At 37.4% G+C, this 26915-nt stretch overlaps 2 protein-coding genes across 9 annotated transcripts in view; one reads left to right on the forward strand and one right to left on the reverse strand.

Annotated features, from left to right (window-relative positions):
* The window catches only part of Eml6 (EMAP like 6), a 258414-nt gene extending 252979 nt beyond the window's left edge, over window positions 1-5435 (forward strand). For 3 of the 4 annotated variants that reach the window (XM_074049718.1, XM_074049719.1, XM_074049720.1), the window contains 3 exons: window positions 361-514; window positions 912-1012; window positions 3557-5435. In XM_074049718.1, the coding sequence (XP_073905819.1) occupies window positions 361-514; window positions 912-1012; window positions 3557-3581 (280 nt within the window). In that variant the 3' untranslated portion in view covers window positions 3582-5435. Of the gene's footprint in view, window positions 1-360; window positions 515-911; window positions 1013-3556 lie in introns of those variants that run through there. The other variant, XR_012439685.1, reaches the window with a different exon arrangement.
* Window positions 5436-5666: 231 nt separating this feature from the next.
* Window positions 5667-26915, reverse strand: part of Rtn4 (reticulon 4) — a 66846-nt gene continuing 45597 nt past the window's right edge. For 4 of the 5 annotated variants that reach the window (XM_020185868.2, XM_074049728.1, XM_074049729.1 and 1 more), the window contains 6 exons: window positions 19207-19414; window positions 14969-15107; window positions 7803-7872; window positions 7250-7296; window positions 6989-7047; window positions 5667-6653 (listed from right to left, as the gene is read on the reverse strand). In XM_020185868.2, coding sequence (XP_020041457.2) covers window positions 6611-6653; window positions 6989-7047; window positions 7250-7296; window positions 7803-7872; window positions 14969-15107; window positions 19207-19414 — 566 coding nt within the window. In that variant the 3' untranslated portion in view covers window positions 5667-6610. The remainder of the gene's footprint in view (window positions 6654-6988; window positions 7048-7249; window positions 7297-7802; window positions 7873-14968; window positions 15108-19206; window positions 19415-26915) is intronic. The other variant, XM_074049727.1, reaches the window with a different exon arrangement.

Consider the following 26915-nt stretch of genomic DNA (forward strand, 5'->3'; position numbering starts at 1 on the left):
TCAAGTCCAGTGCACAAGGAAGCCTCCAGTCACAGTGAAAGGGAGGGGAAGGCCAGAACTGCTGTTTACCCTGAGTCTGGAGGAGCTACTCTAGCCCCTCACCTCCATGTTCAGGACTATAGGAAGAAAGATGGGGCTAACTTTTCATTCTGGAGTACAGTGGACTGAGGCAGAATGGTATGAGCTGGCCCAAGTGTACATAGGGGAGGGGTGGATGGTGACAGAGAGCTGCATGACCAGACTGAATTATGCAAATTGTCCCCCTCTCCCTCTCCCCCCTGGGAGGGGATGGGAGGGGATCAATAACCCAGGAAACCTTGTCACATGTCTTCCTTCTAACACCTCTCCCTGTTGGAACAGCATTCTGGGAGATGAAGTCATTGGAATCTGGCCTCGAAATGCAGATAAAGCTGATGTCAACTGCGCATGTGTGACCCATGCTGGTCTGAACATTGTCACAGGAGATGATTTTGGGCTGGTGAAGCTCTTTGATTTTCCATCCACGGAAAAATTTGTGAGTCTTCCTAAGTAACTTCCCTGCACTGCCTCCAGGCTCTCTGCTCTTCTGTCCTGTGGGGCAGTGGCACGTCTAGATGGCCGCCTGGGGGACAGAGTAATCTTATCCCAGCCCTGGAGATTGGGCAGTGACTAACGTCTTCATCTCCCTCTAGAGGGGCAGCCCTGGAAACTGTTACAAGGGAGTATGGTGGGCGGACAAAATGGCCACTAGTGGGGCAACAGTGAGGCAGGAAAGTAAGCAAAAGGCTGGCTACCAGATGTGCAAACCAAATGGGAACCCCATCCCCCTAGAATGAAGGTTCTCAGAAGAGAGGCTTTGAGTTCAGGAAGTGCTCAAGGGTTACTGGGACACACAGGGTCTCTCAGCTATCTCCATTCACTTTTCCTCATAGGCCAAACATAAGCGTTACTTTGGTCACTCAGCTCATGTGACGAACATCCGTTTCTCTTACGATGACAAGTATGTGGTCAGCACTGGAGGAGACGACTGCAGGTACTAACCAGATTGACGTGGTTCTGACTCCTTGGGCCTGGCCCCCTCTCCCTCTCTCCCTCAGGTATTCTGTGGTCAGGTTCTGCCAGGGCATGGGTAGCAGCTGATGTGAACAGTAAACAGGACTTCCAAGTAGAAGGTATTCAGTTTCTGGAGATGATCAATCCAAATCTTTTTTTTTCAATTTTTATTTTATTCATATGTGCATACAATGTTTGGGTTATTTCTCCCCCCTTCCCATGCCCCCTCCCTGTCCCCCCCACCCCCTCGATACCCGGCAGAAACTATTTTGCCCTTATCTCTAATTTTGTTGTAGAGAGAGTATAAGCAATAATAGGAAGGAACAAGTGTTTTTGCTGGTTGAGATAAGGATAGCTATACAGGGAGTTGACTCACATTAATTTCCTGTGCGTGGGTGTTACCTTCTAGGTTAATTCTTTTTGATCTAACCTTATCTCTAGTTCCTGGTCCCCTTCTCCTATTGGCCTCAGTTGCTTTTAAGGTATCTGCTTTAGTTTCTCTGTGTTAAGGGCAACAAATGCTATCCAGTTTTTTAGGTGTCTTACCTATCCTCACCCCTCCCTTGTGTGCTCTCGCTTTATCATGTTCAACCCAAATCTTGATAGGCCAATGTTCCGACTAGAGCTGTCCAGGGACTGGTGAGAAGCTGAGGTCATAGACAGCTAATCTGAAGATAAAGAGCATTGCTGGGGGGAGGAGCAAAGTGATGAGAAGCACAAGATGGCTGATTTCAGGGGGAGTTCTCAGCAGCCCACAGACATCACTGAGAAGAATCAGGTTACAATGGACACTCATCTGAACGGCCTTTAAGAACTCCCAGTCAAGCTGGGTGTGGTGGCTTATACCTGTACTCTTAGCTACTCAGGAGGCAGAGACTGGGAAGGCTGAAATTTGAGGCCAGCCTGGGCAAAAAGTTTGTAAGACTCCATCTCAACTAGTAAAAAGCTGGGTGAGTCTTGTTTACCCTAAGAAATAAACAAGTGACATGAGATCAGATGAGAGGTAATAAAATTAGGCTCAGTGCTAGTTAGCAACAGGAGAACCCCAGCCAGTTATTCAAGATAAGCAGGAGCAGCTTTTGACCTTAGTGTCAAACAGGCATAGGTTCTGCATGAGGTGTGCCAGGGGAAGCCAGAGTTTTGGAAGAATTCCTATCAACTTGATCCACAAGTAAGACCAGCTTCTTTAGTTTCAGAGTAGGCAGCTTCCTCCATCAAGGGCGTTTCTTGGGAGTATGGAGGAACAGGAGTAGGTCATTCTGACTCAGCTTCTCTACATAAGATATCATTTAAAGATTTAATTCCAGCATGAATATTGGTTTTGGTTCAGCCCAAGCAAAATCCTCAAAGTGATAAAGAAATACATGCATTCCGATGTTTTTAGTGGTTTGAGTTAGGCTGTGGAGAGGCACCTACAGATTTCAGCCCCTTCCCACTCAAAGCATCGTGTAGGCCATGGCACCAAGGATGCTTTCTCCTGGCCTGCCTGGTATACTCATGTCTAGCTTGCTATGCCAACTGTTGCTGGTACTTAGAACCCTTGAGACAGTACTGACAGCAACTCCCTGTGGCGTATAAACACCCATTGAAAGCAGGACCAGCCAAACTTAACAAGCTAGGAATAAAACACCTAAGTGAATTGGTCACCCCAGTGCAGGAGATCCAAGGTGACTTCTGTTTACTTCCCAAGGCTTAGAGTTACTTTAAAAACTCAGGACCTGTAGGCCTTTGCAGGCACAGGAGTAATACCATGATGTCTGGCTTTGTGGTAAACACTCAAAAGGGCTCTCTGACTCAAGTGGCAATGATAAAACCTTTTCAATAACAACAGAAGAGAAAGTGAGAAATCAAGTTGCCAAATTCCTCACTGACAACATTCAGCATAGGTGCTCAGAGCCAAACCAAATGAAAAAAACCCTTTTAGGGACCAGGAACTAGAGAAAAGGTTAGATCAAAAAGAATTAACCTAGAAGGTAACACACACGCACAGGAAATCAATGTGAGTCAATGCCCTGTATAGCTATCCTTATCTCAACCAGCAAAAACCCTTGTTCCTTCCTGTTATTGCTTATACTCTCTCTACAACAAAATTAGAAATAAGGACAAAATAGTTTCTGCTGGGTATTGAGGGGGTGGGGGGCAGAGGGAGGGGGCGGAGTGGGTGGTAAGGGGGGGGGGGAGAAATGACCCAAGCCTTGTATGCACATGTGAATAATAAAACAATAAAAAAAAAAGAAAATAACCCTTTTACAAAGAACAATAAACCAGGCACAGTGATGCACACCTGTAATGAAGCTGAGGGAGCTGTTCAAAGCCAGCCTGGGCTACAGTGACTGCCTTTTATTAAATTTTTTTAAAAAGCAGTAGACTTTTAATTGGTAAGATCGCTGGTTTATTTTGAAATCAAAACATTATACCCCCATCACCTAAGCAAGATTCTTGAACACTTGGCAAGATTTTTTTTTGGCACCTGAAAAAATTATCATGTCCAACCATGCAAAAGTGACTGGTCTTGCTTTTTCAGTGTATTTGTGTGGCGATGTCTGTAAATGCCAGAAACCTCTTATGTTATTGCTGCTGCTACCACCCAGCAACTGCAGAGGCAGTGCCAAGGCACCTCCTGGTCACCAGCTGCTGGGGAATGCCTACAATGCTGCATGGACACACAAGCTCCAAACACTGGTGAAGTCGTACGGCTGTTCCCATAATCTGTGCTCTCCAAAACTGTGATGCCAAGAAGGTGAAGTTCTGAGACTAAAAACTAAACACTAACCACACTGACAAAGAAACCCTATCTGATGACGTAGCCCACTGACGAAAGTTAAAAGCCTCAGTTACCCTGATCAATATGTAGCTTTTGATTTGCATCAAAACTTTTACAAATGATGTTTTGCTATTCTGTTTCTATATACTTCAAGAATGTTCATTTTTACAAGTAAGCTGAAGACAGTTTAAGTTAGATGCACTAAAGCACTAGAAATATTGATAGCTGGTTCTCTACATTTAGCTTTCAAAACCAAATGAGCCATGTATAAACAGTCAAGAAACTTAATTTTTTAATGTTTCATTTGCAGTTTTATATCCATTAAGTGCCTTTGAAAGTTCCCAGTTGTGTGGGCTGCTGTCTCACCTCCCACAGACGATCTCCCTTCTATGTATGGTGCTAAAGCTCCAAAACTGAAGAGGGCTACAGGACCCTTAGCAGATTCAGAGTCTGTCACCCATGTCCTGTGTTTATGTCAAGGCTTTCTAAGTGAGAGACATCAGTTACCTGCTTGGGAAATAGTGGTTACAAGGAAGGCGAGCAGCAAAAGAATTTAAGTTCAGCAGGGGGTAGAATGGATTTTCATCATGTTAGTGCCAAACCTGCAAAAGCCAAACTAGAATTCAAATATAACTATGGCTACACAATAGAGGAGAGAAATTCCCCTGTATGTCCAAATGAATGAGCTCATTTGTCTTGCTAAATCTTAAAATGGTAGTGAGGCGATCGGAGGCTGCACCAGAGTAGGGTTGGCTAGACTACATTGATTTGCGTCAAGTGAACTCTACAGGTTAAGTCCCCATTTTAAAAAGTCTGCAGCATTCCTAAGAAGTTTAAGGACTATTTGAAAATCATAATTACAAAACATAACAACCCGGCTTTGAAGCACCTCATTTAGTTGTATGATAATGTGACTTGGACAATATTAACTGGAATCATCCCGAAAGCCCCGCAGACACACTAGTAGCCAATTGTGGCTGTAAGAGGGGTTGACAGCACTCACTGAAAGGACAGTTGGAAAGGGAGCTCTGAGCACAGACACCACCTATTCCTTCCAGTCAGTGCACTAAAATTCTGGAACTTGAGTTCCTGGCTATTTGCAGTTGTCAGTTTAGAGGAAAGGTGAAATGAAGCATTTTCAATTAAAAAAAATAGATTAACATTTACCACAGAAGTGCTTCAGCATTCTAAACGGATTAGATTACTCATTAAGCTATTTTTTATATGCCAATTTATTAATGCCTTACATTAATCCACTAATAGGTTGTTGAGCCCACAGTAGAGTCCTAATTCTGTGTTCTGTATCCATGTGACTGGTGATGCCAAGTGGTAACCATGTCTGCCTATATTGTACTTCTGACCTTTCATACTGACCGGATGTTGCATTAAAATAACTGTGTGGACAATGAACCAATTAATGATATGTACAAGTATATTTAAAGAGCAATAGTGTCTGTGTGTCAAGACTTCTTAGGTCTTATTTGTAAACATTTATATAGAATAATTTTATGTATGTTCATAAATCCTGCACTGTATTCTACTATATGTGAAACTATTGGTGCATGAATTTATTTTCAATCAAAGTCTAAAAAGAAAAACATTTTGGTATATGTTAAATAAATAAATTTGATTACAGAAACATGTTGACTTTTTTTTCCTTGGCGGTACTGGGGGTTGAGCTCAGGACCTCATGCTTGTTAGGCAGTGCTCTTCCACTTGAGCTGCTCTGCCAGCCCTAGTTCCTTTGAACTTTGTTTTCAAAGAAACATAGCTACTCCATAAACTGAAAACCTTTTACCACTCACTGGTTGAAGCAGAGACTACCTTCTGTATGCGTTTAGTTTGGTTTCATGAAACTGCAGCAAACACATTTTTAAGTCTATAAGCTTTATTGATACTTGCTTTTACAGTTCACAATGCATTCCACAGATTTAGTTCAGTACAGCTTAAACCACAATGGTATAAGTCTTTGTTTTATGATTTCTTGCATAACAATGTTTGATATTTGCAAACAACATTTTTGGAAGCATTATATTCAGTCCATAGATTCAGAGTTTGTGACAAAATTAACTACTTGTAAGTCTTTGCAATGAAGGATTTCTATGTGCATGGCATTGCTTCATACTGAAAACAGATGGTAGTGCTCCTAGAAATAGATTTTCTTTTTCTAGCCTATGAACTTTGGAACTACACATGTATAACCAATGGCTGAAATGTCAAGCACTGTAGGGCAGCTGGAAGGTAAAGGTCTAAGCTTGGTGAAACACTATATATTTATATATATAATCTATATTTACTTATATTGGCAATTCATATAACAGTAAAATTCACAATACACCTAGAACATACCAGAAATGCAAGCTTTTCATTCCTGCTTTAATGGTATGATCTCGTCTAAACATTTCAGAAAATCTGCATTAACCTACACAGACCATACACAGTGCACAAACTGTGAAAAGGGATGTTTTTTTTTTCCAGCTCCACCTTCTCTGCAACGTCCCAAAATACAGCAAGACTACCTGCAACAAAATGTAATATACAGCTGTCTCAGATCACTTTTTTATTCACCAGTGCCTCATACAGGAGAAACAAATATGATTACAACTTAAATCCATACATAGCAGCTTACAATACTTAAGATGATGAACACATGGCAGTCAATACAGGTAATTTTTCCTCAAGCAGTGCATTGCTGAAAATAAAGATCTGTGAAACTGCACTGCAATGTCAAGGCTCCATTCCTCCCTGACCCTCCCCCATGTAATCAAATGAGGACCTCTGAAAGATGAACTCCTACTGTTAACTGGGGCTTTTTCATTCAGCTTTGCGCTTCAATCCAGGGATTTTTGCTTGGATTCTACAAATGAAAAGGAAGAAGAAAAAAATCTGAATATTTTAAGGCTTTGTGCTTCTTAAAATATGCCATCTTTTACTTACCCTATCAAGTCCTAAAGCTGACAAACTACAAACTATAATGCTGCCACCTTTGCCTTACAAGTTAAACAGTGACTTAAAACAGCAAACCTAGGAATTAAGGATCCAAATGTTAGGGAAAAAATATTTTGCCAACGTAATTCACCCTTAGGGTCTGATTCAGATCTACTCATTATGCCTATAGTATGAAAACAGTGTTATCAAAATCCAGCACACCCCATCTATAGCTTTCTTTAAAAAGTTGCTGATTATACTTACTTGGCCATAGCATCTCTAACATTCTTATTTGCAAGTCCTAGGTAATGATCTATCTGTGCCTGAAAAAGAGAAAATAAGGGAGCTATTAAAAATTACAACTGCTAGAGACTCTTACTAAGCATTACTATTTGCCAACAAATTAGAGGCTTAAGGCCATTGATAATTCTCATTTATAAGAGATTTTGGAAACCAGCATTGCTACATTTGTAAATACATAGTAAGAGTGAGCTCTGTATTCTGAATCAGCAGTGAAGAAATTACCTGATGACGTTCATAAATAACAGGAACACTGAAGAGTGAAATCAGAGCTGAGAAAAGAAACAAACTTTGAAAAGACCGGTATGATGTAGGGAGTATCACTAACCTCTTAAACTGGCAACACTCAAGATAACTGGACAGTATTCCTAATCAATGAACTAATGTGCAAGGATCCTTGGGGGACCTGATACTGAGGAGGTACTTCAAAGGAATGAGAACTATGCCTAGCACTATATGCCTAGCTTCAAATCACGCCACACACATTTTATAAAATACAGGCATCTTCTGATTAGATTTATAACTGCATCATCAGGTAAGGCTACCCACTTTCTGGATTATCACCATTAGTTGGAGCAGTCTTTAGGAACTAAAGTAACATTTCAATAAACCAAGTATCAGCTATTTTAGGAGCTCACAACCTCAAACTTATTACCTCTATTGTTCGTACAACTTAAGAGTATCTCTACTAAAATGTCTCTAAGCTTATTGGTTGAGGAGGAGTCTAAACATAATCTTTGTTCTGTAATTTTTCATTCTAATGGTTTTGTAGACTTACCCAAAATCAGTAGTGTCAGACCATTGAACAAGGCACCAACATAGGTAAACACCCACATCAACACTGCAAACTGTAAACAAACAACAGCTTAAATAAGCAAAACTCAAGTCAAATTTGTCAAGCTTTCCAAAAAAGTATCCATTTCATGGATGGATGCCAATCTTTTATCCTAAAATATATACCTTTAAGACTGGGTAAAGTCATACAAATATTTCACTTAGTCTAAGTCACCAAGTCTTTATTCAGAATTTCAGAATCCTTACAAAACCAGCAGAATTGATCTATATTCTTTGGACTACATAGTAGTTGATCCATCTTCTCTAGATGAGAAGCAGGCCAGCTTGAATAATCATTTAGTTCTAACATATTTAGCTTTGAAATGCAAAGACTGAAAAGGTATAATTAACTATCAAAATGATTTTAAAGTACTAAAAAAGTCCCTGAAGATAATACATGTGTATGTGTGGGATGTGTGTGTATTAAAGCTCAAAATTCAAACATTAAAATTTTAAGCATCTGGTGAGAAATAATGGGGCAGGCAATAGTTATCAGGAAAACTAGTTTCAGCTACCGAAAATATCACCCAGCTTTTTTTCTTTTTTGAGGGGCGGGGAGAGCAGAGGGGGTACTAGGGTTTGAACCCAGGGCTTCACACTTGCTAGGCAGATGCCCTACTGCCTGAGCCATTTCCCCAACGTGGACCTCCATCTTCCTATTTATACCCGGGAAGACAGGCACATGCCACCATGCCCAGCTTATTGGTTAAGACGAGAGTCTCACTAACTTTTTGCTTGGGCTTGCACTGAACATCAATTCTCCCAGATCTCTGTCTCCCGAGTAGCTGGAATTACAGATGTGAGCCACCACACCCAGCCTTCACTGCTCTCATTTTAAGGATCAGACACTGCCCAGTGATAGGTATTTCAGGACCATAGTAAGTTTGGGAAGGAGAACTCAAATTTTTATACCTATTAATAAAACTGACCATTTTTATTCTTAACTACTGCCTTCTTTATTTACTAATGCTAATATACTTATATGCTGGACACTACTTTAAGTGCTTTATAAATATAAACTCACCCCTCTTAACCTTATGAGAGAGGTGCAGGCACTGCAGCACGGAGAGGTTTTCAGCAAGTACAGGTTTCATTGTTTCCTCCAGGGGCTGAAGACTGCAATGAACTGACTAAACTCAGTACCACCTTCATTAACTACAGCTGGAATCAGCAAACATTTTGTAAAGAGCCAGATAATTACGTTTTACATTTATGAATCTCACAGAGTTGCTGTCTCACATTGTTCTTTGACATTATTGTTTTAAAAATGTAATCCACCATTCTTAACTTCCAGGAAGAAGGCTAAATAGGCAGTAGTTTCCTACCCTTGACCTAAAAGCGTATCTTCCTCCATAAATTCATTCATTCATTCAACAAAATCTGACAGAATGTCTTACTATGAGCTGGGTACTGAAATTAAGGTGTTCAAATTCTGTTAAGCACAGTTAACAGATTAAGAACACCCTTTGGATTCCTGCACCAACTATGAAGTAGCAACACTGATCACTCCTTTAGCTGAATTCAACTAATACTCAAATTAGAGAATGTCAGGCATTCTTAACACCTGTCAATTGAAAATAATAATTGTGAAAATGCTGCCCTGTGCTCAGCCATTGCTAAGAACCTCTACCAAATTTCTGGTAAAGGTCTGGAGGATGACTCTACTAGCAAGTCTTTTCCCTCTCATGTAGTTTTATAGACTCCTATTGCAGAGGCTAAATATAACTTATGCACTTCAGCAACTTTGTAACAAAGCTAAAGAGCTATTTTCATCCATCACAGTTCATAAGTCTAAAGGGAAAAGAGTCGACCTTCCACATTTTACAAGAAATTGTTTTAGCAATCAAGACACACAATGACAGAATTCAGAAGGTAGCACATACAAGCTAAAAATAAGTACCAGTTTGGTCATTACAGTCACTGACAAGGCTATACTCCAAATCAATAAGGACAGCAGTCAAAGACTCTACATCTAGGCCATCCAAAGGGTTCAAATAGTACCTGCCTCTTCAAGAACACTCTTCTTAAAAGCCATGCCATTCAGAGGCAGAGATCAGAGGGAAGCCTCAAATGTCCTTGGGGCCAGGAAAGTAATATAGATGTGTCATGAAGGCTGATGCCTGAGAACCAAGGCAACCAGACACACAAGCACCTGCAATCCAGGTTCACATACTGTGACAGCCGTGCCAATACTCTAAGTCAATGATGCCAAAACTTCCCATTTTACAAAGAAATCAGAAATTTGTTTTATATGCTATCACAGAAGTTTTAAGTGCTGTAGCTACATTTAGAGAAAAGTAACACTCCACGGGCCCAAAGAAAAAATACTGGGTAAGGGTTTCCAGAGAACAAAACATCAAAAGACAAAAGGGGGCTGGGCATCAGTGGCTCATGCCTGTAATCCTAACTACTCAGGAGGCAGAGATCAGGAGGATCGTAGTTTGAGGCCAGCCCAGGCAAATAAGTTTGCAAGAACCTATCTCAAAAAAGGGATAGTAAAGTGACTCAAGTGGTAGAGGGCCTACCTAGCAAGTATGAGACCCTGAGTTCAAACAGCAGTACTGCAAAAAACAAAAACAAAACGGGGGTGGGGGGAGACACACAGTAGGAATTAGCACTCTACCATTTACACAATTACTGGAACTATTATGTAACATCAAATAACTTTTTAACATTTACTGTAACAATTGCTGTGCTTTATAAAATGCATTGGTCAGTTAAATCTTATAATTAATCCTCAAAGTTAAACACTTGTTATTTCTATGGAAGAGACAACCAAGACAAAGATTAAGCCAGCTGCAAAGCCAGAGGTTAAAGTGATCTCAGGTGCATCTGACTCCAGAACCCATTCTGCTCTACAGTAAGCCACCTACAGAAAACCATCATTACTGGGAATCTAAAACAAATGTACATTAAAGTGCAGAGGAAAATTCAATAAGCACCATTTGTTACCATCACAAAAAAGTATTTGTAATTACAAATTCCATGCTATTTTACTGCAAATACTCTGTAACATTATAGTTAAATGCATATTAATTGTGGAACTCAAAACGCACTTCTCTTTTGGGTAGTCATGACACTAGAGGAAAGAGGCCCAAGTATAATGAAGACCTAAGAAATACTGAAAGAAAGTAGGATCATGTCTTGTTTGTTTTGCTTCCATGGAGATAAGGAAATTCTGTGTATCACACACCTGAGTAGGACTTCTGCAGAGTAATGATGTCTCAATTGAGAGCAGGAGGACAAATTTAAGAAAAATGGAGGCAGGATTGATAGTAGTTTCAGAAATTACTTTAGCAATTCTGCTAATTTCAAAACTCTTCATTCTTAAACACTGAAAATTATTTGACCTTTTTGTACACTTTGACTCAATTCATTAGTTAGCATTAATTTCACTACCTCTACATCTCTTCTAATTTTTCTGCTAAGAAACCTGACAGGAAACTGTCAAAATCTTACATTAACTGTGTAAGAGGCTGATGGCTAGATTTTAACATTCTTTTGGGTCATCTATTTCTGGAGCTCAGGCCTTTTTTGATTGCCTTCAGATTTAAGACTGTATCCTGGAACATTACAGTTGGGTATCAGGTAACTGTAGCTAGAAATTTTCTTAAAAACAATTTAAACAATTTTTCACCAGAAGTCATTCATGGAACTACTATCAAACAAAACCTAATCCTTATCACCCAAGACTGTATTACAGAATCATGGCCTGTGCTGAAAGAACCTAGTCTTAGTGCCCAATAAGGGAAATTATTAGACAACTTCTTGGGATTTGAGGTTTCAAAATGCAGGCTATTCTCATTCTCTTCTCTCCTCTCTCCTCTCTCCCTCTCTGGGGAAGTGTGTGTGTGGGGGTGTCTCAGGTTAGTCTCCAACTTGTGGGCTTCTTCCACCTTAGCCTCTCAAGGAGCTGGGATTATAGGCATGCATGCACTACCATGCCTGACTTGAGAGGCAGGAATTTTCTAATAAAGTTTGGAGCCTGGACTGGCCCCAAAGCTAAGCTCACTAGGGACTATCATACAGTTTGTTTGTTTACCCAAATTGGGAGTAGGAATAACTCAGGGTTTATAGCTTAATGCCAAACTTTCTGAAACAGTAATTCTTCAGGCAGTATCCACAAAAAATTAACTCCCACGCTGTCACCTTCCCAGCTACGAGTAGATTTTATAGTTCCTTGCTAATTCCAATGGGCAACCAAGACTGAAAACCACTGTTTAAAATGAAAGCCCTTATCAAAGAACCCTTAAACAGGCTGAGGCAGGAAAATCATGAATTCGAGTCCAGCCTGGGCAACCTACCAGGTCCCCATGTCTCAAAAAAGAAAAACAAATTAAAACAATAAAAACCTCCAAAACAAATCCTGAGAACTGGTGAAAATATTTACTTGCAGTGAATTTTTATACTATGAAGTGTCTGCGCTAAGTTTTACTGAATGGAATTATAAGTATTTGGTAGTGATTTTTGCCCATACTGTTTGACTAGGAAATGGATTTACTTATTTATTTTTGGTGGAACTGGGTTTAAACTCAGGAATCTCAAGCTTGCTAAGGCAAATGCTCTACCTGCTTAGCACCCGGCCCTTTCTGCTTTTAGCTATTTTTCAGATTGGGTCTCATGTTTTTCCCAGGCCAACCTGGACTGCAATCCTCCTAGTTGGAATGACATGTGTGTACCACCATGCCCAGCTTACTGGATTGAGATGGGGTCCTGCTAACTTTTCTCCCAGGCTGGCCACAAACCATGATCTTCCTGATCTCCTCCTCATGAGTAGATTATATAAACTTGAGGGCACCAAGGGATCTTGCTTTTATGAAGACAAGTGAAGTCTATAGAAACATATTTCAAATTTTTATTTAAAAGGTATTTCTTTATCTAAGTCACAGAGCTTGGTATATTGTCTATTTTCTCAATGATACATAATTTCCAATGCATTTTCTTAAAATTGGAATGGTTTCCATCCTACAATCAAAAGCTGATACTGTAAAATTTTTTAAAGCCTGGTGTTATTTAGACAAGATCACAAATTCACCTAGAAACTCAAAAGACTGGAGCTGTTTATCAGCAAAATTTCACAAGCTAAATAAATTATGTCTAAAATAAACCAGTAAGAGCACCTGCTTGCTCTTAAGTGAGAGAATGTAACTTCTCCTACCAGTTGCTATGGTTAAAAAAAGCAAAAAATCATACACAGTTTACTCTCAGGAAGAAAATTATTTGCTTTTAAATATTCTCCATATGACCAAAAGCTATGGGGATAAATATGGCCACATACAAAAGGCGAATGCACAGGAACTCTCTAGAAAGGGAATACTAGCAACTACACATAGGACTGTGTTATAGGTAACTAACTTTTTTTCTTAAAGATTAAGTTTTCTTTTGGTTAAAACACAAGTGGAAACTTCATACTCAAATTTATAAAAACTGGAATATAATAAATTGCTCCCTCATCAATTTATTTTACTTGCTTTTTAAGTAGATTTCTCCAGATGACTCTTCTCAAGAAAAATGTTAAATTCCAGACATATATCTGCATCCCTACTCTACTGTGCGAACGTGGAACTTTGGTTTGCCTCTGTTGCCATTTGTATTAAGTCTATAAAGATGACAAGAATCTTGCCTCTATCATGCTTCATGATGCCTTTGTTTGAAGTCACCTCTCCTTAAGCTTTTCACTGCTAAATTCACAGATAGCCCTTTGCTGTTTAAAGTTCTGTATCACTATTTCCAGATAATGTTTCTTCTCAATCAATTCCTACCCATAAACCCTCATTGCAAGCTACACCAGTACTTCCTTCTGAACAATCTTCCACCATGTTTTACGCCAGCAGTCAAGCTACATATAGCAACTGTTGCTTCAGAAAACAGGCACTGGTTTCTTCCCAGTCATGTGAACAATGTTCTATTGCACTAAACTCCAAAATATGCCTTATTTATTCTCTCTTAAAACTAAATCAAACCTGCTAAACAACATAATCATCTTCTTCTTCAGACTGACATCAGATCATTTCAAAATACTACTGCAGATTAAGTCACTAAATGCAACCATTCTACACAAAAGAGATAATATGTGATTAAAAAAAAACTTTAAAAAAGCTAAGTTACTTATCCTTGGTAATATTAGTTACTTAGATTCCATTTTTAAAATACAAAAAGCACTTAGCTGAAAATACTAACATGTCATCTACTGGCTTAAAAAGGCTAAAAAAAATTTTTTTTAAAGCCCTGAAACCTATTCTGACCACTTCAGAAATTATTTTTCTGAGTTTTAAGCCTTGATCATCTATTGGTAGGATATTCATGGATTGCATGATAAATTGCAAACTACAATATTTCCTTTGGGGGAAAAAAGATAATCAATACCACCATACTACATTTCTTCTCAGGCTTAGATTGGAAAGGAGTCTTATCAGAGTAACACAAGCACACAAAATACAAATGGCAAGTTCTATGTGAATGAAAAGCAGCACGGTTCCAGTGCTTGGGACTTAATGTTTGTTTCAAGTCAGTGAGAACTCTGGGAAAGTTTATTTGCAGGATGATACTGTAGCATATGCTATGTAGCAAGACCCAAAAGCTAATGAAAAATTTCTGTAACTACAAACCAAAGATCAGTCGAAGTGTTTAGAAAACTAAATATTTTCCAGAATACATACTCAAAAAAAGAGTCCAAGATATGAAATGCTTTATATGTGCGTGTGTATAAATCACATAAAAGCTAAGAAACTAAGAACTAGACACTAAGACAAGGTCAAACAGAATAAATCACATCTAGTATTATATGCATTAATCTTTATTCTTATAGTCAAAATTCCCTTTAATTTTCTCCCACCTTTAATTTTATGATTCCTAAAACTATGAATTTGTTATTTTCCTTTAAAAAGAAATAGTACTTTGTAGTACTTTGCTAAATATGATTGGATAGTGAATCTTTTTTTCTCACCACCCCCACCTCTGGATACTGAATTTTAAAGCATAAGTTTACAGTTATATGATTTCATTACATGTTTATCATTTATTTAAATATAGAAAAACAGAATTTCATGCTCAATTATTTTGATACTAAATTCTTTGTGTGTCAAAAAATGAAAAGCAAAATAAACTTACCTTCAGAGAATCAACTAAATCATCAACTAAAAAGAGGCGCCTGAGTTCTTTTATTGTGCAGTTCACATGACCAAGAGCAGAATTACTGTATTTCTGAACCAATTCCTCAGATATAGCAACTTCAGATTCCAAATAAGCCCTAGAGAACAAAATATATATATACTGACTGATTTATCCTCAAATGTCAATTTGTTTAAAAACAGAATAAAATTTACTACTATAAAAGCCTAATGTTTCTATATTAAGCACAATATAAAAATGCCCCAAGAAAGGAGTTTTTTACTGGTATGTTCGATTAGCTAACAAGCAAAAAGCATATGCTTTGAAGCCAGATTACTTGAGCTTGGATATAAGCTCTGTCACTTACTTTGCTGGGTAACTATACAAAGTTATTTAGTCTTTCCTTTTAAATCTCAGTTTCCTCATTTATAAAATGGAAATTATCATGAGGAGTCAATGTATAAAGATCTTAACACAAATGGTCAAAAGAATCACTTAACAAATGGTTTTCATTATGTATGGATGTGGGTTTTTCCTTAAAGTGAACATTATGCTGTCTCATCAAGTTACCTTACCAAAGACCCTATTTATTTTCTAAGCCTACACTCTCTCAGCTTAGCCTATATGGGAAACTGGCCCTAAGTGTTAAACACCAGACTATAAAGTGGCTGCTAAAAGCACAGTGGCAATCTTAGTAAAAATACCTATTGCCTATCTTGATGCCCTCTTTACTGAGGTACATGGAATTGTTAAATTAAAGAAGATAACAGGGAGCAAAGTCAAAGTCTACAGGAATACAAGGAACTATTTCATTAGCTTTTGTTTCAAAGAGTCACTTTATCTTGAAAAGCAGAATCAAATTACAAGTACTAAGTATCCTCTTCCATACCCAATCCCTCCTAATTCCTTCCCCACATTCTTGGACGCTACTTGCTGCTTCCACTGAAAATAACAGTCCTTTATCATGACTCCTTGTCCCATATTTTTATCTATGTAATATGCCCCAAGTATGTCTCCTTGTTTTCATTCATAGTGCCATCACTCTAGTTTGTGTCCATTACATACAAACTAAAAGATTCCACCAGAACCCAAACCTGACTCTCACCAATCTCTAGGCTAATCTATTCTATCAGCCAATGCCACATTAGCCTTCTTTGAGCTCTCACAGATAACACTACTTCCTAGCTAAATATTTAACCTTGCAAAAGGCATTTAACCTTCAGGTCAGGGTTCTAAGTCTATAAATTAGAGAAACAGACCTACCTGAATCCCTTCAGGTTCAAACATTCTGTAAGTCTATGGTTCCAGCTTTTTAACCAGAGAGACTTCCTAAGTCTTTCTAACCTTTCTTCCCACTAATATTGATGTTACAGTTAGAAATGAGTCTCTCCTCCCCCCCTTTATTGAGCAGTACTGGTGTTTAAACTCAGGGCCTCATGCCTGGTGAGCAGATGCTCTATTCAAATTACACCCATAGCCCTTTTAAATTTAGTTATTTTTTCAGATAAAGTCTCCCTTTTCACCAGGGGACAGCCTCTGGACTGTGATTCTGCTGACCTCTGCCTCCTGAGAAGCTTCCTCAGGAGGCCTGGAAATGAGTCATTTACAAACCATTTTTTAACCTCAATGCCTCTTGGTCATCATGCTGTTTTCTCAATCCACAATGCTCTCTCCTCACCACTGGTGATGGTTTATCTGTTAGACTCATCTCAGATCCTTCTCACATAAAAGTCTCATCTATAGGATCTTGATGTAATCTCTCATTCCTATATACGCTGTATAATGCTTTCTTTTCTTTTTCTTATCAGTATCTACCATACCCAGCACTGAAATATAGACATGCATATACATGTATGTTTTTTCCCAGTAGAGATAAACTGTTCAGAATCAAGAATATACCTTTACTAGTAAAATGGGCTAGGATACCATTAAAATATTTATTAGTCAGTAAGAATTCAAATTTTAATATCAAGTTAAAACATTCAAGGACTCACATCAACTTTTAAACCAGAAATAATGTATTCATGTAGTTTTGAGAAATACAGAAAACTGGGTGGTGTTCTGCTTCTTTGTACCACTGCTGCTCGCTCTTACTAAAGACAAGATGCCTGACTAGAAAGCACAAGGACTCCAATGACATCCAATTAATGACATCTTATAAACATGTACATAATTTAGCTTGCATTTAGTGGTATTAATGCAATGCCAGCACTATTCATCATCCTTTCAAATGACCACAGGTGTTAGATATGAACTGTGTAATTTCACTGGGAACTAGGAAAAGCTGTCCAATAGGTTTAAGTTGGCATGTCAGCTGAACTTCTAACTATAAAAGACTTCTGAACTAGAAAAAAGTATTCCTATGAAGAAATGGCTGTTTTTTTTCAAAAAATCTTCTTTAAAACTAAATGGAGTGGGGGGGGGGAGGGAGGGGGCAGAGTGGTGGTAAGGGAGGGGGTGGGGACAGGGGGAAGAAATGACCCGAGCCTTGTATGCACATATGAATAATAATAAAAAAAAAACTAAATGGAGTATAAAACTTGTAGTAGATAATTTACAAGTTTTGGCATGACATCATTTTTATACATTTCATACTTTGTTAAATGATTTGTGATGTAACACAGCTCTACCTTTTTGAAGCTGCAATTTCAAGTTACTAAATTCAAAATGTTTCTCCCCTTTTGTAAAATGGAGTAATACCATCTATCTCATAGATATCATGAAATTAATTATGTACATAAAATTCCAGATGCATAATAGAAAACCCACTAAATGAATGAGCATTTTCATATTCCAATAAGACTTATAAAAGCAGGCAAGAAGAGCCATTCAATAGATGTTGCTCTTTCCTACAAAACTTGGGGAACATCATTAATTCATCAAAGAATATTTGGACTTTATCCTATAATGAACAGAGAGCTTTTATGCCTAAAAATATGATAAAAGGGGTAACTTAGAAGAACTAATCTGATAACATCTGTAAGAGGTGAAGCAATCTGAGGTAGCCAGAAGTCAATCTGTCAGCAACTGAAGTCCAAGCAGGAATAGGCAGATTTTTTCTGTACAGAGCCAGGTGGTATTTTAGGCTTTAAAGCCCATATGGGTCTCTGTCACAACTACTGAACTCTGCTATTACAGTATGAAAGCTGCTAAATGAATGGGCATTCTGATGTTCCAAAAAACTTTATTTATAAAAGCAGGCAGTAGACTGGATTTGGCCATGGCTGTAGTTTACAGACCCCTGTTTTAGACTGAGGGAGAAGCGGGAACAACTACATTTAGTTATCGGGTTTACAAGATGCAAAGACAGCATCAAAACCAGGGCCTGAATATTAAGGCAGTGGTGTTACTGAAATAAGCAAGTTTGAGGAAAAACATCATTTAAAGACACGATGAGTTAGGGGCTAGGTGGGGAGTCACTGCTAACAAGCATGAACGTTATTTTTGGTGTGATGAAAATGTTCTGGGGGCTGGCCAGGGTAGTGGTGGTGGTGTGTGGCATAAGTGGTAAACCACCTGGCTAGCAAGCATGAGGCCCTAAGTAATAATAATGAAAATGTTCTAGAATCAGATGGTGATGGTTCCACAACTCTGAATATACTAAAAACCACTGAATTTTATTGTGTGCAGGTTATATCTCAATTTTAAAAAAGGGGGAAATGTGGAGTATCATGTGAGGGCAGAAGATTCAAGTTGAGTGTTTCAATAGCAATTACATACATAATGCTAGCGTATGCTTGTGAAACTTCTGGCAAAAGATTAATAGCTGAGAAACCAAGGATACTGAAATAAGGCTCTCCAAAATAACAATCATGATGATGCTGTAATGCCTTGGGAAATAAGAAGCTAGATGAAGAAGTAATGGTAAGAAAAGACAGTCATGAAGAATAAACATACTGCTAGAAGATACACAGTATCAGATAGCGTTAACCCACCAGGGAGCAATAAAATCATAACCCTCATCAATTGTAACTATGTTAAAAGATAAAACTTAGATAACCTAACAAGTGTAAGAATTTAATATGATATGCAAATCCAGTCTTTTCCATCATAGGCCTTTCAAAAAGGAAAAAACCAAAAGCAGTGTTTACGACAGCTTTTTTTTTAAATTAAGCAAAAAACATGTAATGTAAAGAAAACACATGGCTGTTAATTATACAAATAGTAATAGAATGAAGTCTTAGTACCCATCCTGTTTACACTGTTGCCAATGTGTGCCTGTTTTCCAGACATCTCACCTGAATGGGTGGCCTTCATCTGATTTCTGGATAGCCTGGATCACACCCTTATATATCCTAAAGCTGATAGTCACAGAGAGCAGGGCCAAGGCAATGTAGGCTGTTACACTCACAATGCTGAATACTGTCAGTGAAAGCAGCAGGAATAAACTGGCACCAAACACCACTCCAGTCTTCTTAATGTCTCTCCAGTAGAGGAGGTCAACAACTAAAAATTGAAAAAGAAGTCATCTGGGTTAGAACACTATTTTATTCATTTGGACTTAGCACATTTACAGTTGCTCTACCTACAGAAGTCAAAAGGCCACTAAAGTAAAACCTAAGTCCAAAATGTTAAACACCAACTTTATAAGCTACACTTTAAGCCAACTCTAAGCTGTGAATTAGTATAATACCTACATGTATTTTTTACTTTTTACCATAAAATGTTTTTCATTCCAACTGATCTCCTGCATGACCAAATCATTCTGGCTACCTGAGACTATTAAATGTCTTAGGCCTGGCAAGACTTATAATCCAAAATAAGAGGTTACTTAAAATCATCTTGAGGGTTTTCTTCTTTATACCACATATGACATATAGGAAAAATTGTAATACTAAAATGAGATACTTCAGTGAGAAAAAAAGTACAAGTCACTAATTCAAACAAATGTTGGGAAAATTGAAATTTTATTTAAAAACTATACATCTGAGATTTATAGCTCTGCTTCTAAGAGCTAAAAAACTTAAAATGATAACTTAGCCCCACTATACATAACAAAAGTTTCCTACAGAGCAAAAGAAAGAAGGGAAATAGACATCTGAAAAGCTACTTTACTCCAGGAGTAGAAAAATATGTAACAAAAACTTAGGGGTCAAAGAAAAACTACATATGTTATATTGTTATGTAACATTTATTAATAGTAAAGAATCAGACAAAGCCTAACTTAGCAAGTCAGCTCTTGACCCATGGTCACAGGGTCAGTGTGAAGATCAAATATTCACAGGCCTATGGTCTTAAGATCAGGTTATGATCACCTCAAGTAGAGCTCCACGGTGTGCCAAAGGGCTATTTGACTGTCAGGCTAGATGTAATTCATCTGTCTCTGGATTATAAATAATTGGGAAGAAGAAATTATTCCATAGTAAAATATATGGATATACTTGGGAGAATTTTAAACATTTAAGATAAAGGAGATGGCATTAAAAACACTACATTTTGGGGAACTGCGGAGCTTTTTATCCCTAGTTCTCCTGAGTATATGTGACTTCCTTTTACTGTCAGGCACTTTTTGTCAAAAAACTATGTATGTGAATGGTAAAATGCTAGATATTATTACAGCCCCTAATTTGTGTTAGTATATATGATACTAAGATATTTTATGAGGCTGGTGGTGTAGCTCAGTGGCAGAGTGTGTAGCTAGCATAAGCAATGTCTTGGATTCCATCTCCTGTGCACTCCCCAACTAAAAACAAATATTTTGTGTCCATTACTGTGTCTACCACAGAGTTAAATTCTAGTAGAATTTAACAGGTTTTTATTCTGTTCTCAAAACTCAATCTAGTAGAATGAAAATCTGAAAATGGGAGGCTAGGCACAGTGGTTCACACTTATAATTCCAGTTACTTGGGAGGCAGAGATCAGGGAGATTGCAGTTCAAGACCATCCCAGGCAAAAAGTTAGCGAGGCTCCCATTTTAATCAATAAGCTGGATATAGGGGCACAAGTAGGAGAATTGTGGTCTAGGCTGGCCCTTGGTGAAAAATAAGACCTTGTCTGAAAAATAACTAAAGCAAAAAGGGCTGGGGAGGGGCATGGCACAAGTGGTAGAGCACCTGTCTATCAAGTGCAAGGTCCTAAGTTCAAACCCCAGTACTGCTAGAAAGAAAGAAAAAAAAAAACAACTCTGAAATGGACTTTTCTTTAAGGCTCCACCAGCTCTAACCACTACAATCCTAGGGAAAATATCTTTAAGCATACATATAAAAACAAAGTTAATAAGGGTATGAGAGTAAATATTGCACTGTAATGAGAACTTGGGAATAGAAGAAAATTGGAAGATTAAAAAGACCACAAAATAAACAGCAACTGAGTTGGTCTTTAAAAATGAGCAGGATCAAGAAAACCTAAAGGTACAGGATTATGTCTTTTTTGTAATCAATGTTTCCAATAACTAATGTCATTTTTTCCTAGCACAATAAAGAGAGTAGGAAAGTGATGATAAAGACAGACCTTGGTAAGATTCTTTTTCTGTCAGTGGTTTATACTGTTTTTGTTATTGTTATTTCTTGCAATGCTGGGGATTGAACCTAGGGCCTTGTGCATGTGAGGTAAATGCTCTATTACTTAGCTACATTCTTAACCCTCCCGTGAATGGTTTACATTAGAGGAAGAACTTAGGCACTAGAATTCAATATCCTAGATTACAACAGCTCTACAAATTACTAGCTATGTAACTTCAGGACAATTCACTAAACCCCTCTACTCTTCACCTTTAAAATGTGCAAAAAAATAGGGATGAGCTCACTGAATGGGATTTATTGAGATAAGTAAGATTTTCCATTAATAAGTAATATGAAACACAACATAGCACGTAGCATATAGCAAATTCTTAGTATCAGGGCTGTTATTTGTTATTGATATTATTGTTAATATTACCATGCTCACTATCACATTACATTTCTCATCCAGGTATTTAAATAGTAAACATATAAAGAAGAAAAAAACTTTTAGCTTTATGATTAAATAGAAACAAAATAATATACATTGCTGTTACACTGTGAACATGTTACTTTCTAAACTACAGAGAAAAAAAGGATTTTAAAACTAAGTTTTCACTATTATAGGGCATATAAAAGTTGACAGCATAAAAGAATCAGCAGGCAAATCATCTTAAATCCATTTTTTTAAGAAGTCAAAGATGTAAGGAAAGAATGTAGGCGGGTGAATATGGTGGGTGAAACCATTTCAGGAATGGGGGAAGTGAGGGAATGGAAAATGATAGAGGGGGTAGATTCCACTATGATACACTGTAAGAACTTTAGTCAATGTCACAATGTACCCACAGTACAACAATTAAAAAAAATTTTTTAAAGGAAATCAAGTCCATTTTTTTTTTATAAAGATAGATTACAGAATTTACTTTTCCTGGCCACTGGGGTTTCAACCCAGGGAAGCAAAGTGTTCTACAGCTTGAGCTATATCCCTAGCACATTTTTTTTTGGCAGTATAGGGATTTGAACTCCAGGTCTGATGCTTACTAGGCAAGTGCTCTACCACCTGAGCCACTCCACCAGCCCCAAATCCATTTTTATATGAACAAATGCTACTTCATAAAAATGTCTGGTTCTCAAAGTGCTCAAAAGCATTTTATCATCAAAAAATCACTGTTGGTGAGAAGCTAAAATAAATGTAGATGTACTCACTATTCCCTAGCTTATTAAAAGCCACTGATTATAAAATGAATGACTTGTAAGGTATATAATACTGTACCATAAATCAAGTCTAACCAAAGACTATTTGAAGAAATTTAATGACTAGATAACATTTATAAGTAATCTATACGTTTTCTGTAAATGAATATAGTAAAAAGAAAATATCAGGTCTGAGATTCAAGACACCCACCTTTTAGTACTGGTTCTACAGTTGTGATTAATAAAGGACATTAGTCATATATAGTTTCTCTTTTTCCTTCAGAAGCTACCGTGACTCACATTTAGTACAAAAATATACATGAGTCCTATATTCAAATTTCCATCAGTGTATCCAAATCAATGAGGCCTTACTACTGGCATTAATCTTGCCAAATATAATTTTAAAACATTCCCTTTCCTCTTTAAATCTAGAGTTTGGGATACAGGAAACTTAAATATTTTTATTCATACCAGTCTTTTAAACTGAGACACATTTTTAAAGTGCCACACATCATTAAAACTTCAGGAAAACAATACATAATCCTGCAATTTTTAAGTAATTATAAACTACACTGTTATAGTAACTGTATGAGAGGAGTTTTAAAAAATGCTGGAAAAGCTTCTTAAATCTGATGGATGTTTTGGAATAGCATCCATCCAAACTTTGATCCAAACTCTCCAATCTCCACACCTTCATTTCCTGCATCAGTATTTACTGGTTAGTTAACATTATGTCAAACCATTACTGTTAGCCCATTCGTTTCACTATTTGTTTCAATCATTAAAACCCAATGAAAATAAAGCTTTCAAAAAGTGAAACTCTGCTCTTACATGACTGGACCAGACCACGTAAGTGGCAGAACATGAATATGAACCCAGTCTTCCTGTTGATAAAACTCACATTCTCTATTCATGATTATCAAACTGAAGACCCAGCACATTAAAGTTCTTCAAAATGTTACATGTTTGTATGCCTAATGATTAGGCAGAAGGTAGGCAGATAATTATTATACATGAAATCAATCACAAGGACTAAGAAGAAAGTATAAGTGCAATTCCTAAGATAGGCTAATAAGAGACACAAATTTTAATGTGACTATTCTGTACTGCTGTAAGATGCAAAAAAAAAAAAAAAAAAGGGGGGGGGCTCTTCCCCCAATACAGGTACTTTCCTGTAGCAGAATAATTAATCAAGTTGTTGCAAATGTCTTCTAAGAGCCATGTGAATGGAGTTAAATAAAATTAGGGTGCATCTAATGAAAACACTTATTTAGCTATTAAAGAAATTATAGAGATCTATATTATCCTAAAAATGTCTATAATGTTATATGAAAACAGAGTATTACAAAAAAAGACTCATAGTTCCACTTAAAACATGTCTAACTATGAGCTGTGAAAAGGTATCTATTAAACAATGCTTTTTCTTCTGGGTAGTGGGATTATGGATGAGTTTTACTTCTTCATTCTTTTCTGTGCTATCTGAAATTGCCCCATTCTAACAGCAAGCATGAATTACAACTATAATCAGAAGTTCACCTTCTTCAATCCCTACTCAAAAACCACTAAAAATACCTGTAGCATGACTGTCTCCCACCCACCATGCAGGCTTTCTTACTGTAAAGAGAATGCACTTTCAGCTAGCTTAATAAAATTTGGACACAGTTAAAATTTTAAGTCTCTAAGTTGAAAATTTGGGTGTTTGATGTTGAATTAAGTCAACTTCCTCAAAGCTTATGATAGTGGTATAATTATGTATAATCCCTAACCTTCTACACCTCCTTTCCCCGTTACATGTTTCTTAGCAATAAGGTCTTTTAATGATCGGAGGAACTCTGGAAATCATACATGCAAGCTACACATACTGCATGACAATATGTAGACATCATGAAAGACACACTGAAATAAGCCCAGGAATGCTGTGGTACAGCTGCTCACTAGACCATTAGGAAAATACAAGCCAGAGATGAGACAACTGAGCACTGATATCACACATAAGAAAGAATGAATACATTCTACAATAGGAAGGTCTAAGAGGCAATCAACAGTGCTACCAAAGGCATTGGGAAAGGTATAGAAGGATTTCAATTTTGTTTTGTAAAGGAATATAAGAGATTGCTAGTGAAGTTGCAGAATGAAAAAGTGTTAATTTTTAGCAAAATAAGGTTGTTGTCTTAACTGATCTTGCCAATAGTATTTCTAGTCCCATAGATTCCTTCAATTGGTTTTAATTTTTAAAAAACTGAAAGATTAAATTCATCCAGGATTGTTGGTTCTTGATATGGATAAGGGTCATAAAACTCAACAAAATACCAATAAACCCAATTCTGTTAAAAGGATTATGTATCATAGCTCAGTGGGATTTAGCCCAGAAATACAAGGTTGGTTCAACATATGAATATTGAGCCACAAGATACACCATGTTAATAGAATAAGAACAAAAGACATGATCACTGCAATAGATGCAGAAAAAGCATGTGATAAGACCCAAAACACCTTTCTTGATAACAGTCAACAAAGTAGGAACAGAAGGGACCATACTCAACCTGATAAACAGCACCTACAAAAACCCAAGCTAGTATCATACTTAACAGGGAAAGACTGAAATCCTCCCTCCTAAAAGAAGGATATCCTTTCTTGCCAGGCTCTTCCAAAGGTGTCCTGAGTACTAAGCAGGCCAATTAAACAACCAAAAGAAATAAAAGGCATCAAGATTAGAAAGAAAGAAACTAAACTATTTCTTATTTGCAGACAACCTGATCTCATATAGAAAAATTTCCAAGAAAAGCTATAATTAATGATAACAAGTCCACTAAGGTTGCGAGTTAAACATTCTATTCATATTTGCATACAACAATACTACTTGGGAACAAGCTAAAAAAAATGCAAGACTTATAAACTGACTACAAATCATATGACTACAACTTAAATATGTGGCACTCATCGTTAAAGATGACTTAATTAACTGGGAAGACATCCCATTCATGAATTGGACGACACTGTTAAGATGGAAATATTCTTTAAGTTGATATGGAGTGCAAGCCTTATCAAAACTCCAGCTCTCAGGTAGGCACCCATGGCTCACATTTGTAATCCTAACTACTTGGGAGGCTGAGGTTGGGAGAATCGTGGTTTGAGGCCAGCCCCAGGAAATAGTTCACGAGACCCCATTTCCAAAATAACCAGAGCAATGGACTAGAAGTATGCAAGCAGTGCAGTACTTCTTTACAAGTGCAAAGCCCACCAACGCCCCCTCCTCCCACCAAAGTCCAGCCTCTTTTAGCAGAAACTGATAGGCCAATGGTAAAACTCATATGGAAATGCAAGGAATCCAGACTAATCAAAACAATCATGAAAAAGAACAACAAAGTTAAAGGACTCACATGTCTCTATTATGAAACTTCTAAAAATGCTATAATAAACTTGTGAGTCTAAAGCATAAGACTGATAGTTTGATGCCAGCCTGGGATACACAGCAAGACCCTATTCTCATGGGGAAGAGTGGAGCTACAGTAATCAAGTTAAATAAAATTCAGAATTTATGGTCACATGATTTTGACAAGGGTGCCAGGACAATTCAAACGAGGAAAGACCGGTCTTTTCAAAAAATGGTGCTGTGGGACAGCTGGATATCCAACTGCAAAAGAACGATGCTAGGCCCTTCTACCCTGTATTATGTTTAAAAAAATTAACCCAAAATAGATTAAAGATTTAAAGGTTTGAGTTTAACTAAAGAACTATTTTAGAAGAAAAAGAAGGTATAGATCTTTAAGACTGGATTTCACAATTTTTTTTTAGGTATGATACCAAAAGCACAAACACAAAAATAGATAATTGGACCTCTTAATATTAAAAACTTATTCTTCACAGGGCATGATGAAGAAAGTGAAAAGACAATACACAAAATGGGAGAAAATATTTGCAAAACAAATATTTGATAAGGGACTTATATTCAGAAAATGTAAAGTACTTTCACAACTCAACAGTAAAAAAGACAACCTAATTTGAAAGGGCAAAGAATTTGGATACTCTTCCAAAGAAGATATACAAATGGCCAATAAACACACAAAAAAGATGCTCAACACCATTTAGGCCTTAGGGGAATAATGCATAAAATATAGTATTAGCGTAGTCATGTATTAGAATATTAGTGAGATAAAAAGTAACGAAAAGAGCAGGGCACTGGTGGCTCATGCCTGTAATCCTAGCTAACCAGGAGGCAGAGATCAGGAGGATCACAGTTCAAAGCCAGCCCAGGAAAAATAGTTCACAAGACTCTGTCGTGAAAAAACCCTTCACAAAAAAAGGCTGATGGAATG

The sequence above is a fragment of the Castor canadensis genome, chromosome 12, assembly GCF_047511655.1.
Source record: "Castor canadensis chromosome 12, mCasCan1.hap1v2, whole genome shotgun sequence".
NCBI lineage: Eukaryota > Metazoa > Chordata > Mammalia > Rodentia > Castoridae > Castor > Castor canadensis.